Source organism: Sorex araneus, chromosome 11, assembly GCF_027595985.1.
Source record: "Sorex araneus isolate mSorAra2 chromosome 11, mSorAra2.pri, whole genome shotgun sequence".
Lineage (NCBI taxonomy): Eukaryota > Metazoa > Chordata > Mammalia > Eulipotyphla > Soricidae > Sorex > Sorex araneus.
This window is the reverse complement of record NC_073312.1, coordinates 23,729,834-23,740,614: the sequence shown is the minus strand read 5'-3', so window position 1 is coordinate 23,740,614 and position 10,781 is coordinate 23,729,834. Positions and strand designations below refer to the sequence as shown.

The window sequence follows — 10,781 nt, the reverse complement described above, 5'->3', positions numbered from 1 at the left end:
CTTTCTTTCTTTCTTTCTTTCTTTCTTTCTTTCTTTCTTTCTTTCTTTCTGTCTTTCTTTCTGTCTTTCTTTCTGTCTTTCTTTCCTTCTGTCTTTCTTCCTTTCTTGTGGTGAGGGGGTGCACACCCAACGATGCTCAGGGCTTACTCCTGGCTCTGCACTCAGGAATCCCTCCTGGCAGTGCCTGGAGCACCATATCTGGTGCAGGGGATCATAAGGGTGCCAGGGACCAAACCCATATCTGCCATGTGGCAGGCAAGTGTCCTACTCACTCTACTATCACTCCGCTCCAACCCTTCAGGCTGTTGTAAATCTTGAATCAGTGGTAAAGAATAGCTTAAAGTGTCTCACTGACTTGGGCTTCACACTGAATAGTAGAAGAACTTTTCTTCCCCCCCCCCAGAATGTCCTCCGCATTGTTCTGTGGGGGAAGGTCTGATGGGGGGCTGAAGATCAGGGAGTTGGGGGTTGACCCTCTGGGGCCTGAGCAGGGCACCCATGTGCCTGGCCAGCCTCCAGAGGACCCCCGGCTCTGGCCCGAGGCTCTGCTCTGCTCCAGCCTCTATTCCAGCGCCACAGCTCTGAGTCTGCCTCCCACCTGCCTTTGCATGTGCTTTGGGGGAAACCATACCTGGTGGTGCTCTGGGGCTCTTCCCGGCTCTGTGTTCAGGAGCGACCCCTGGCGGTGCTTGGGGCAGTTGCATGCAAGGTGACTAAGTGCCTTAACCCCTGAGCGAGCTCTCCAGAGCCCCCAAGGTTCTCTTTAGGATACTTGAGGTTCCTGGGGGTCCCCCAGGAACAGCCAGGAGTGACTCCCCACTGCCAGGGCCTTAATCAAATCATAAAAGTGGAGAGCTGCTGTTGCAGGTAAGAGTCACAAGGTCTGGTTCTGGAGATCAGGAGGATTCGGGGCCCCCTTCCCCCTTCTCCAGGGGGTCTTGCCTGACTCTGTCCTCTCCAGTGTCCCCAAGGCCCTGCTGCATGTGGGCAGAAAATAGGGACCCACACGGTCACCTGGGTGCTGGACCCCCAGACACCCCTCCCCCCTACCCCCCATTTCCCAGAAGTCAAGCAAGGCAGGAAAAGTAGTATGCAAAGGGGGCCCGGGGAGCGGCCAGACCTGCAGGGAAATGCCCTATTTGCCTAGGGGAGCCTGGTGGGCGGCCCAACTGCAGCAGTGGGCGCACCCCCGGAGCCTCATGGTGGCAGAGGTAGCAGTCATCAGCAAGATGGGCTGCCAGGCTGCGTGAACCTTTGCCTCAGCAGGACCCGTCACTGCCCTCTGTTCTCTGGACAACTGGGCGGGGGGGTTACAGGGGCACCGCGCAGCAATGTCCCTAATATCCCCCACACCCCCTACCACTCCAGCCTCTGCTGCAGGCACAGTGGGACAAGGGCTAAAGCCTCGCCCCCTCTCGCTGAAGTCACGCCCCTCTCGCTGAAGCCACGCCCCCTCTCGCAGCATCCCCTGCTCTTTCTCTTCTGCCCACCGTCCGGTCAGCTCACACCTCCACTCCAGCCAAGGCCAGGAGTACATGCGTGCAGGAAGGGCAAATGGCAGAAAGTGGGAACAAACCCTCTTGGCCCCGGCTCTGGACGGTACTTCGGGGTTCCTGAGCCACCCATGGACTCGGCTCCCCTCCCCACGTCCCCTCTTGGCCTCCCACTTCCCCCACAAATCCATTCTCTCCTGGGGCTTCCTGCAGCCACTTCCTCATATCTGGGGGGCCCTCACTTCCTGTCTGAGCACCGGGACTCTGCCCAGGATGGGGGCGCCTCTCTCTGTGTGGCTGCCCGGGTCACTGCTGTCCCTCACTCCCAGGTACAGTGACTTGGTTCCCCTCATGGACTGGGCAGTAGAGGTGGACAGAGGGATGATGGCTGAGAGACCCGGGGTTCTAGCATGTCCTTTGGGGTGTGCAGAGAGGGATGCCTTAGCTGTCCAGGGTAGGGGGTCTGCTGTCACAGAGCTCTGTGCTCTTTCCGTGGGTGCTGGAGTGGCACCTCAGCCCCGGGGCAGGACCCTGCACTGGTGTCCGGTGGGCCTGCGCCCTCCTGTCTGACCTGGCTCCCCTCTCAGCTGTGAGGGGCAGTGAGGGCCCCCCACCCAGGCGGGCCGGCAGTCCTCTGGGCGCACAATGGGAATCTGTGCTGCCCCTCGGTGGCCTGTCCCCTCCGTGCCTGTGGTCAACTGGCCCTGCCCCCTCCCCTCCGTCTCTCTCCACTTGCCCAAACTCTGTCCCGGACCCGGGACGAGCTCAGTGGGAGGACTTGCGGGTGTGAGGCCTTGAGTTCGGGTCCCGGCACTGGCCCCAGAGGCGGCCGCTCTATGGTGTGGGCTCCCCGAGGACACAGCCCTGGGGGCCGTCTCGGCACAGCGCACACAAGCGCCTCCAGCTCTGCCACTGGAGTGCGTGGCCGCCACGAGGTGTGCAAACCCCAGGGAGCTCATGTTCTCACGCCTCTGGTGAACAGGGTGCAGGACCACGGCCAAGCAGAGGGGTCCCCAGGCATCGCAACAACACCCCCAACTTGGAGAGATAGTCTAGCGGGGAGGGCGCTTGCCTTGCATGCAGCCGACCCAGGTTCGATTCCCAGCATCCCATATGGTCACCCCGAGCACTGCCAGGCGTTATTCCCAAGTGCAGGGCCAGGAGGAACCTCTGAGTATAGCTGGGTATGGCCCCAAACCCAAACCCTTCCCACCACCAAAAACAAACAATCAACCTCCAAAAAAACCCCAAGTCCAACATCCTCAACCAAAATAGGTGGGGACATGTTAAGAAATGACTGGGCCGGGGAGATAACTCAAGGGAAGACAGCGCAGAGAAGCCCCAGGTGTGATCTCTGATGCCCCTGGGAACAAGCCCCAAGCACTGAGCTGGGAGCAGGTCCTGAGCACTGCTAAGAGTGGTCCAAAACAAAACTTAAAACACTATTAAGGGGGATGGAGCGATAGCACAGCAGGTAGGGCATTTGCCTTGTACACGGCCGAGCTGTATTTGATTCCCAGCATCCCATATAGTCCCCCGAGCACCACCAGGAGTAATTCCTGAGTGCAGAGCCAGGAGTAACCCCTGTGCATCACCATGTGTGACCCAGAAACAAAAAACAAAAAACAAAACCAAACCCAAAAACCACTATTAAAAACAAATAAACAAAAAAAAACTCTCTCCTTTTTTCAAATCTTTTTCAAATTCAAATCAACCCTCCCCGGAGTCCCCAGAACAAATTTTTTTTTTCCCCCTGATTTGGGGGCCACACCGATAGTGCTTGAGGACTAGTCCTGTTTTTGCTCTGGTATTCCTCCTGGTGGTGCTCGGGGAACGTGAACCATGCAATGCCAGGGTGGGTCTGGGGTCTCCTAAGCACTGGCCCTCTGTGCTAAGCCTCTGGGGCTCAGGGCTGGCCTCGGTTCTATCGCTGCTGCCTTTGGCTTTGCATTCTGATTCTTCCCAAACCCATCCCATCCCTCTATGAGGCAGGGACGTCCTGAGCCCAGGCCTCATCTTGAATTGTCTCCTGCCTGATTCCTGGCTTGGAACTGTGTGTGCAGAAAGTGGTAGTATGTGTGTACATGTGGTATATGTGGTATGTGTGTACATGTGGTATGTGTGTGTGGTGTGTGTGCACACGTGGTGTGTGTACATGTGAAGTGTGTGTGATTTCCTGTGTGATTACCTGTGGTGAGTCAATCATCAGGGAGAGGAAGGAGAGATGGGGCCCAGATATCCCCAGTCCTTCCTGTCTGAGCCACAGAGGCTGAATGCTGGTTTCCCAGCAGGGTTTAACCCTGATGTTCCCAGGACTCATGTCCCTGAAACATATCCCACATCCCATACCCATAAACAGGCCAGGAGGGTTTTTTTTTTTTTTGTGTGTGTGTGTGTGTGTTTGGTGATGGTGTTGGTGTGTGTGTGTGTGCTCAAGGCTCAATCCCGGTGGGGTTCAGGGGACCCTATGAGACGCCAGAGATAGAACAGGGGTCAGCCAGTACAAAGCAAGTGCTGTCCCTGCTGTACTGTGGCTCTGGTCTGGCCTGTGGCCCGAAGGTTCTTGAATAGCAGCTTTTCCAGAATCCCCTGGGTCCACCCCCTGCGGATTCCCAGCCCTGACCCATCCCCCATGCCCAGACAAACCCCCAGCAGGTGCCAAGCTCTGAGCAGGACATCCCTGGGCATGCCCTGGGGAGAAGGCAGCCTTGGACACAGACGCTGCCCTAGGCCTTGGGGTGGGGGCTGCCCTGGGGGTGGGGCAGCGGGGCTGAGGGGCTCTGGGGTGTCAGGGCACGGAACTGCTCCTCTGCCGTGGTGGTCTGCTGAAGCAGTCGGGGCACTCTGAAAGTGGCAGGAGGCTGAAGAGACAGTTTAGCAGGGAGGGCACTTGCCATGCACACTTCATGCCAGGGTTCAGTCCTTGGCACCCTCTAAGGTCCCCTGGCCTGGCAGAGTGATCCTGAGCACAGAGCCAAGAGGAAGCCCTGAGCACCACTGGGTGTGGCCCAAAGATGGGGAGCGGGGGCGGGGGGGGCGGGGAAGCAGAAAATGCCCAGGACCGGAATTCGAGAACTTCACGTGCGCTGGCCAGCAAGGGGCCGGGATCATTCCTTCCTTTCCCAGAGGAGCCCAGGGCACAGCTTGCTGGGCTCCCTCAGAGCCGGGGCGGAGCTGCAGGGGTCCGACCAGAGCACTGAGAATGAGCACGAGAATGGAACAGCCTGGGGGCGAGGAGCACCGAGCCAGAGCTCCTGTTCCAGCTCTTATTGTTTATTATTTGTCAGGGAAGGGGCGCACACCCAGAGCTGTTCAGGCAGACTCCTGGCTCTGTGCTCAGGGGTCACTCCCGGTGGACTCAGGAGACCATAAGAGGTGGCGGGGAATGAACCCAAGTTGTGCTCCTGCCTTAGCCGCTGTCCTGTTGCTCCAGCCCCCGACTCCAGTTCTTCCAAGACCTCAGGGAACACAAGTTCCTGCGGCTTCAGTTTTCTCATCTGAAAAATGGTGCTGGGGTTGGGGAGACAGCTCCGTATTCCAGCCCGGCACCTCCCTGATAGTGACCCCAAGCACTGTGCCACGCGTAGCCCTGAGAACCGCCACTAGGTGTGGTCCCTAAATTAAATCAAACCAAAAATGCTGGGCACCTGTCCTGCGTGTGCGTGAGGGCCTGAGCTCGAGCGCAGGAAAAACAAAACCCAAACTGATTTAAAATGAAACATGGACGGCCTTTCCTTTCCCTGTCCGCAGCATGGCGACGCCATCTATAAGGCCCACTAAAGAGAGGCTTGAGCTTGCAGTGACCGGATACTAGGGAGATCTCGGGATGGGGGGTGTTACCGGCGCTGCTCTCCGCCCAGATGTGACCCTAGCGGCCGCACATGAGCGGCCCCTCTGTTGCTGAACGCCCATGATCCAGAGGCCAACTAACTACTTTCAGCACCCAGCGGCTTCTTGCAGAAATGCCTCTAGACTATGAACTAAACTACGACCCCATGCTGCCCTGGGAGGGGAAAGGTTATTTTTCTTGGCCTTTCCTTTCCCCGGCGGCGGGGTGGCGACCGCCATCTTATGAGGCCCGCTAAACACAGGTACGAGCTTGCAATGATACGACTTCTGGCAGAAATTTCTCTGGACTTAATTACTAAAATACCAGAAATCCAAAACCTCATATGCTCATGTGCTCTTTATTCTCAGCAACGGAAAACAAACTGTCAAATGATGCCTTTTGGGCAGGTCTGATAATTGGGGGGAAATTCCAAATAATAATAGTGAGTTTTTGTTGACCTACTGAATGTAATCAAAGAGAAAGTAAAGTGAAAATCATCAGCCACAGAGGCAGGGGGTGGGGGTGGGGTGGGAGGCATACTGGGGTTCTTGGTGGTGGAACATGGGCACTGGTGAAGGGCCAGGCGTTTCATCATTGCATGACTGAGACTTAAGCCTGAAAGCTTTGTAACTTTTCACATGGTGATTCAATAAAAAAATTTAAAAAAATAAAACGAAACCTGGAGCCCATCAGAAGACTCAGCTCGAAGGCGGGGCAGCCACGGAGCTGGCGCCACCCCCCCGGACGGCACCCACAGAGGCTGTCTGCCGGAGAGGCGCCCCTGAGGGTGTTCGGAGGGAGTGTCCCTCACCAGGACCCATAACTGAGAAACCCACAGTGCTGAAACGCGTCAGGACTCAGAAGGACTCAGCCCGGCACCCCACACACACGAGCATCATGGACGCGTGTGCCAGTGTCAATTTTACTATAATTATGAGACATGAAAAACTGGCCCCGCTGACCCAGACCCCAAGGCTGATGTACTGAGACTCTTTTTTTTTTTTTTTGATTTTTGAGTCACACTCGGCGATGCACAGGGGTTACTCCTGGCTCTGCACTCAGGAATTACTCCTGGCGGTGCTCAGAGGACCATATGGGATGCTGGGAATCGAATCCGGGTTGACCCCGTGCAAGGCAAACGCCCTACTGCTCCAGCCCTCTACTCAGACTCTTGCTCCTCGGTTTGTCCCCCATGAACACAGCACCAGGGTTTGCAGGGGCGAGGGGGGTGGGAGGCCCCACTCAGCCCCAGCCCGGGACTTGCTCTCCCAGCAGCTGCTGGGAGGAGCTGAACCCACACAGCCCAGAGGGCAGCGCCTTAGTGTAGACGAGATCACGCCCAGAAACGTGACTGGGGTGTCAGCTCTTGCGGGGCAGCGGGCCGGCCTTGGCATGCCCCCAGTAGAGAAAGTGGGGATATCAGCTCTGGGGGGAGGAGGCTAAGGGGCCCTGGGATACCCCCGCTAGCCAGCTCGCAGCTCCGTTCACGTGGCTTCAGGTACTGGGGTCTCTACAGTTGTGTGTGTTGGGGCCGGGGGGGGCGCGGTGGCTGAGGCCACCCCCCCAGTGTGCCGTGGGGCCCACAAGGCCGAGTGGCGGTTTGCTGGAGCACCAGGTGCTCAGGAGGCGGTCCACTTGCTCTCGGCTGGAGACTGCGCGCAGGTGCGCCGGGCCGTCGGGGGGCTCGGGCAGGGCCGGGGGCTGGGCCGCCGGGTGGGCAGCGGGCCGGCGCAGGCCCCGCGCCCGCATCTCGCTCTGCACGCTCTGGAAGAAGTGCAGCACGCAGCGGTGCGCCAAGTCCCGCGCATGCTCGCAGCACGTGTCGTCGAAGAGCTTCTGCTCCAGGTCCACGTAGTTGCTCCAGTAGCGGTGCTGCAGGAAGAGCGTCTGGTCGAAGCAGGGCCGCAGGCAGCGCGCCAGGAAGGCCAGGGTGATGAGCAGCAGGGTGATGGCCCAGCCCATGGCCTGTGGGAGGGCAGGCAAGCGAGACAGGGCGAGTGGGCAGCACTGAGTGTCCGCGGCCTCTCCTTTAGGGATCCCGCCTGCCCTTCCGCAGATTGACGCATCTGCCCATGCGTCATCCCTCCTGTTAGCCACCTCCGTCCACCCTCCCGTCCACCCCCATCCTCCCATTCCTTCATCTATTCAACCATCCCTCCCCGATCTGTCCATCAGACGTCCTCTCCGGTCTGCCCTCCCCCAACCATTGTCTCAACACCACCGACCCAGTCCCTGACTGTAGGAGAACATGGGGTTTGTCCTTTTAGCCTTACCACAGGGAGCTTAAGCTTAGACTCTCCCGGAGACACTCCCATTCCTTCATCTGTAAACTCTTCTCTGCACCCTCTTTCCCAACCAGTTAATCACCTTTTCCCTAATCAGATTTTGTTACCTTGGAAGATCAGATCCTTCTAAGGACTCTGAACTTGTACTGTAACTTAGTGTCTTTTGCATAGTTTACCTTAAAGCAATGGCCTCTCTGTATGGACTCAGGAAGACAGTTAATATAATGCTTGTAACTTGGGAGTTAATTGACTCCAATAATATTTACCCCTGGGCTCTGCACTCAGAAATCACTCCTGGCGGTACTCAGGGGACCATATGTGATGCTGGGAATCGAACCAGGGTTGGCCGTGTGCAAGGCAAATGCCCTTCCTGCTGTGCTATTGCTCCAGCCCCAAGCCTTTGTTTTTAATTACATTCTTAGCTTTATGTTTCTCTTCCTTGGTTTTACTCTTGTTAGTCATTTTGTTAGCGGCTCAGCTGAAAGCCTGAGTTTTTCCTTTTCTGCACTCCTGCCCATCCATCCATCTATCCACCCACTCGTCCATGCCTCCATCTACCCACCCATCCAACCAACCGTCACACACCCATCCACCCACCCCACCTATGTGTCCACCCAGCTTTTGGGTCCTATGTATCACCCCATCTGAGCATGCCCTGTTCTGTATTTTGATGGAGTTAATGGACCCCAGTCTTTGCCCTCAGCGGTCACACTTAGCAGCAGAAATATGGGCATGTCGAAGTGTCTTGTGGATGGGTATACAAGGGACATGGGAGTTCAGAGAAAGGAACCCCTAACCTGAACTTGGGGGCCCTGGAAACTGAGGTTCTGGCTGGGAGCTGAGGTGACGGTCGCACGGGAGACAGCCAGGGGAGCAGCCATCCGGCGGCAGGGTGAGGGGAACTCTGAGGAACTGAGACTGGAGCTGATGCCGTGTGGCCTCCCCTCCCTCACACGCACCCTCCCGCCCGGAGTGATGGTCACGAGCTGGCAGCTCCCGGACCCTCCACAAGCACAGAGCTGTGTCTCTGCAGTGCCCTGGAGCATGGCTGACGGGGTGGACACCTGCTGTCCACATGCACGGCAGAGAGCCTGCACCTCCAACCCCCGCCCTGAACAAGGACCCCCAGGACTCTCCCACTCCTCGCCTGCGTGTCTCTGGCATGAAGCCCCCCAGGACATAACTGTCCCTCCTCAGCCCACCCCAGGCCCGGGAGGGCAGGCTGAATTACCTGTGACAGGCACCGCAGGTAGCGGGACACGGCCTTTCGGGCAGGGCTGTCCCTGACCAGCTCATCTTCCTTGCAGGGCACCTTGGCCAGGAAGAGCTGCACCTGGCTGGAGGTCATGTTGGCCAGGTCCAGAAACTTCTCAGGGTCCACAGAGCAGCTGAAGGCACACACCAGGCACTTGCCGTCCAGAAGGGCCAGCAGGATCCAGACGAGCGGGGCGGCCAGCGCTCTCTGCAGCACGGAGGAGCACATGTACCTGGCCGGAGAGCAGTGGGGAGCTGACGCCACGCGAGACCCCGGCCCCAGGCCTGAGCACCCACAGGAGTGACCCTGGAGCACCGAGCTAGGAGCAGCACTGCCCAAACACCAAACCAAAGTCAGGAGACCCCAGCAGCGAGGATATCTGCAATGCCGGGTGGGCTGCAGGGCTGGGGGAGAGGGCAGCAGGGCTGGGTGTGTTCCACATTTGGAGGGTGCCAAGGGATGGATGCAGGGCCCGGAACAATCATGGAGCAGGGAGGGAGGGCGCTTTCCTTGCATTTTCTGATCCAGGTTCAGTCCCCGGCACCCCGTACGGTTCCCTGAGGCCTGACAGGAGTGACCTCTGAGAACAGAGCCAGGAGCAAGCCCTGAGCACTAACGGGGTCCCCCCCCCCACAAACAAGCAGGTAGGGCGCTTGCTTTGCACGCGGCAGACCCGGGTTTGATCCCCGCACCCCATATGACCTCCTGAGAACCAGCGGGGGTGATTCCCGATCACAGTCAGGAGTCAGCCCTGAGCACTGCCGGGTGGGCACCCCCATAAGAAGACGGCTGCAGCATCCTCTGCAGAGTGCGGGGGACCTCGGAGACTTAGGGGGTGCCCTGGCCGTGTTTGTGAGGGTGAGTAGGTGGGGGCCCCCTACTAAAGCTACAGGGTGGTGGTGTTGGGGGTTTGGGAGCCCGTGCAGTTGGTGGGGGGTGCTGCCTAGGGCCCTGGGACTTGGGTGTGGGGGGTCGCACCTGATCATGCCCGGGTCCTTCCGGCGGCGCCCCGCGGGCCGGCGCCACTCCTCCACCATGAGCACCGACTGCCGGTTGGCGAGGAGGCCACAGAGGAAGAGCGCCAGGGGCGGTGCCAGCAGCAGGCCCAGGCCATAGGCCGCGTTGTAGCGCGCCAGGCAGGGGCAGTGGACGTCCAGGGAGGCGTAGAGCTTGGCGGTGCCGGCGGCCAGCAGCAGGCAGACGCCGTTCATCAGCGACTCCGAGCTGGCCTGGAAGTGCTGGAAGAGCAGGCGGAGCTTGTCCATGGCCGCGGGAGTCTGGGCCCGCAGGGGCCTTGCGGGTCTTCCAAGCAAGGGCCCGAGGTGCAGGAGGAGCCCCCGCCCCCAGCCCGCATGCCCAGGCGGCCAAGGCGGGTCTCCCACCCAGGCTGCCCAAGGGGGCTCCTCTCTGGCCCTGAGTGAGGCGCAGCTCCACCACCACCAAAGCCCCTCCAGGCAAATGGCCCTGCCCTGTCCTGGAGGGGGCGGGGGCGGGGGAACAGGCAAATTCAGGGTGTGGGAAGGCCCAGGTGCTCACGGAGTGGACTTCCGCTCTCTGGCCTCGGTCAGCACCATCTGGCTCTGCTGAGTCTCGATTTCAGCATCTGTCAAGCTGGAGGAGGCAGGAGGGGCTCCTGGATTAGAGGGTCTGGGGGAGACGCCAGACCCAGTGCCAGCACTGGCAGCGAAGGGCAGGGGCCAGGCCCGGGGGGCAGCACAGACGAAGACATGGAGGGGAGGCAGTGTAGCAGGGGGCCAGACACTCGGGGTCCTGGGCCATGGGGTGGGGTGTATGTATGTGCGTGTGTGTGTGGGGGTGTATGTGCACGTGTGTGTGTGTGTGTGTGTGTGTGTGTGTTTGAGTGTGTGTGGAAGGAGTTAGCGTTCTCAGTGGCTGCCTGCAATTCTCACCCTGAGCAC

General features: G+C 59.0%; 1 protein-coding gene across 1 annotated transcript; it reads right to left on the bottom strand.

Annotated features, from left to right (window-relative positions):
* Window positions 1-6,816: 6,816 nt before the first annotated feature.
* LOC129399396 (calcium homeostasis modulator protein 3-like) lies at window positions 6,817-10,127 on the bottom strand. The gene is made up of 3 exons (XM_055119213.1): window positions 9,841-10,127; window positions 8,839-9,094; window positions 6,817-7,287 (listed from the first exon to the last, which is right to left on the bottom strand). The coding sequence occupies exons 1-3, from the start codon at window positions 10,125-10,127 to the stop codon at window positions 6,817-6,819; spliced, it is 1,014 nt and encodes a 337-aa protein (XP_054975188.1).
* Window positions 10,128-10,781: the final 654 nt, after the last annotated feature.

What these genes read in the sequence shown, in the direction of transcription:
- LOC129399396 (XM_055119213.1), bottom strand. Translation starts at nt 10,127, where the DNA reads ATGGACAAGCTCCGCCTGCTCTTCCAGCACTTCCAGGCCAGCTCGGAG. An exon ending in AAGGACCCGGGCATGATCAG is followed by an intron (nt 9,095 to 9,840) that starts GTGCGACCCCCC and finishes CTCTCCGGCCAG; the next exon opens with GTACATGTGCTCCTCCGTGC. An exon ending in ACCTGCGGTGCCTGTCACAG is followed by an intron (nt 7,288 to 8,838) that starts GTAATTCAGCCT and finishes GCCCTCCCACAG; the next exon opens with GCCATGGGCTGGGCCATCAC.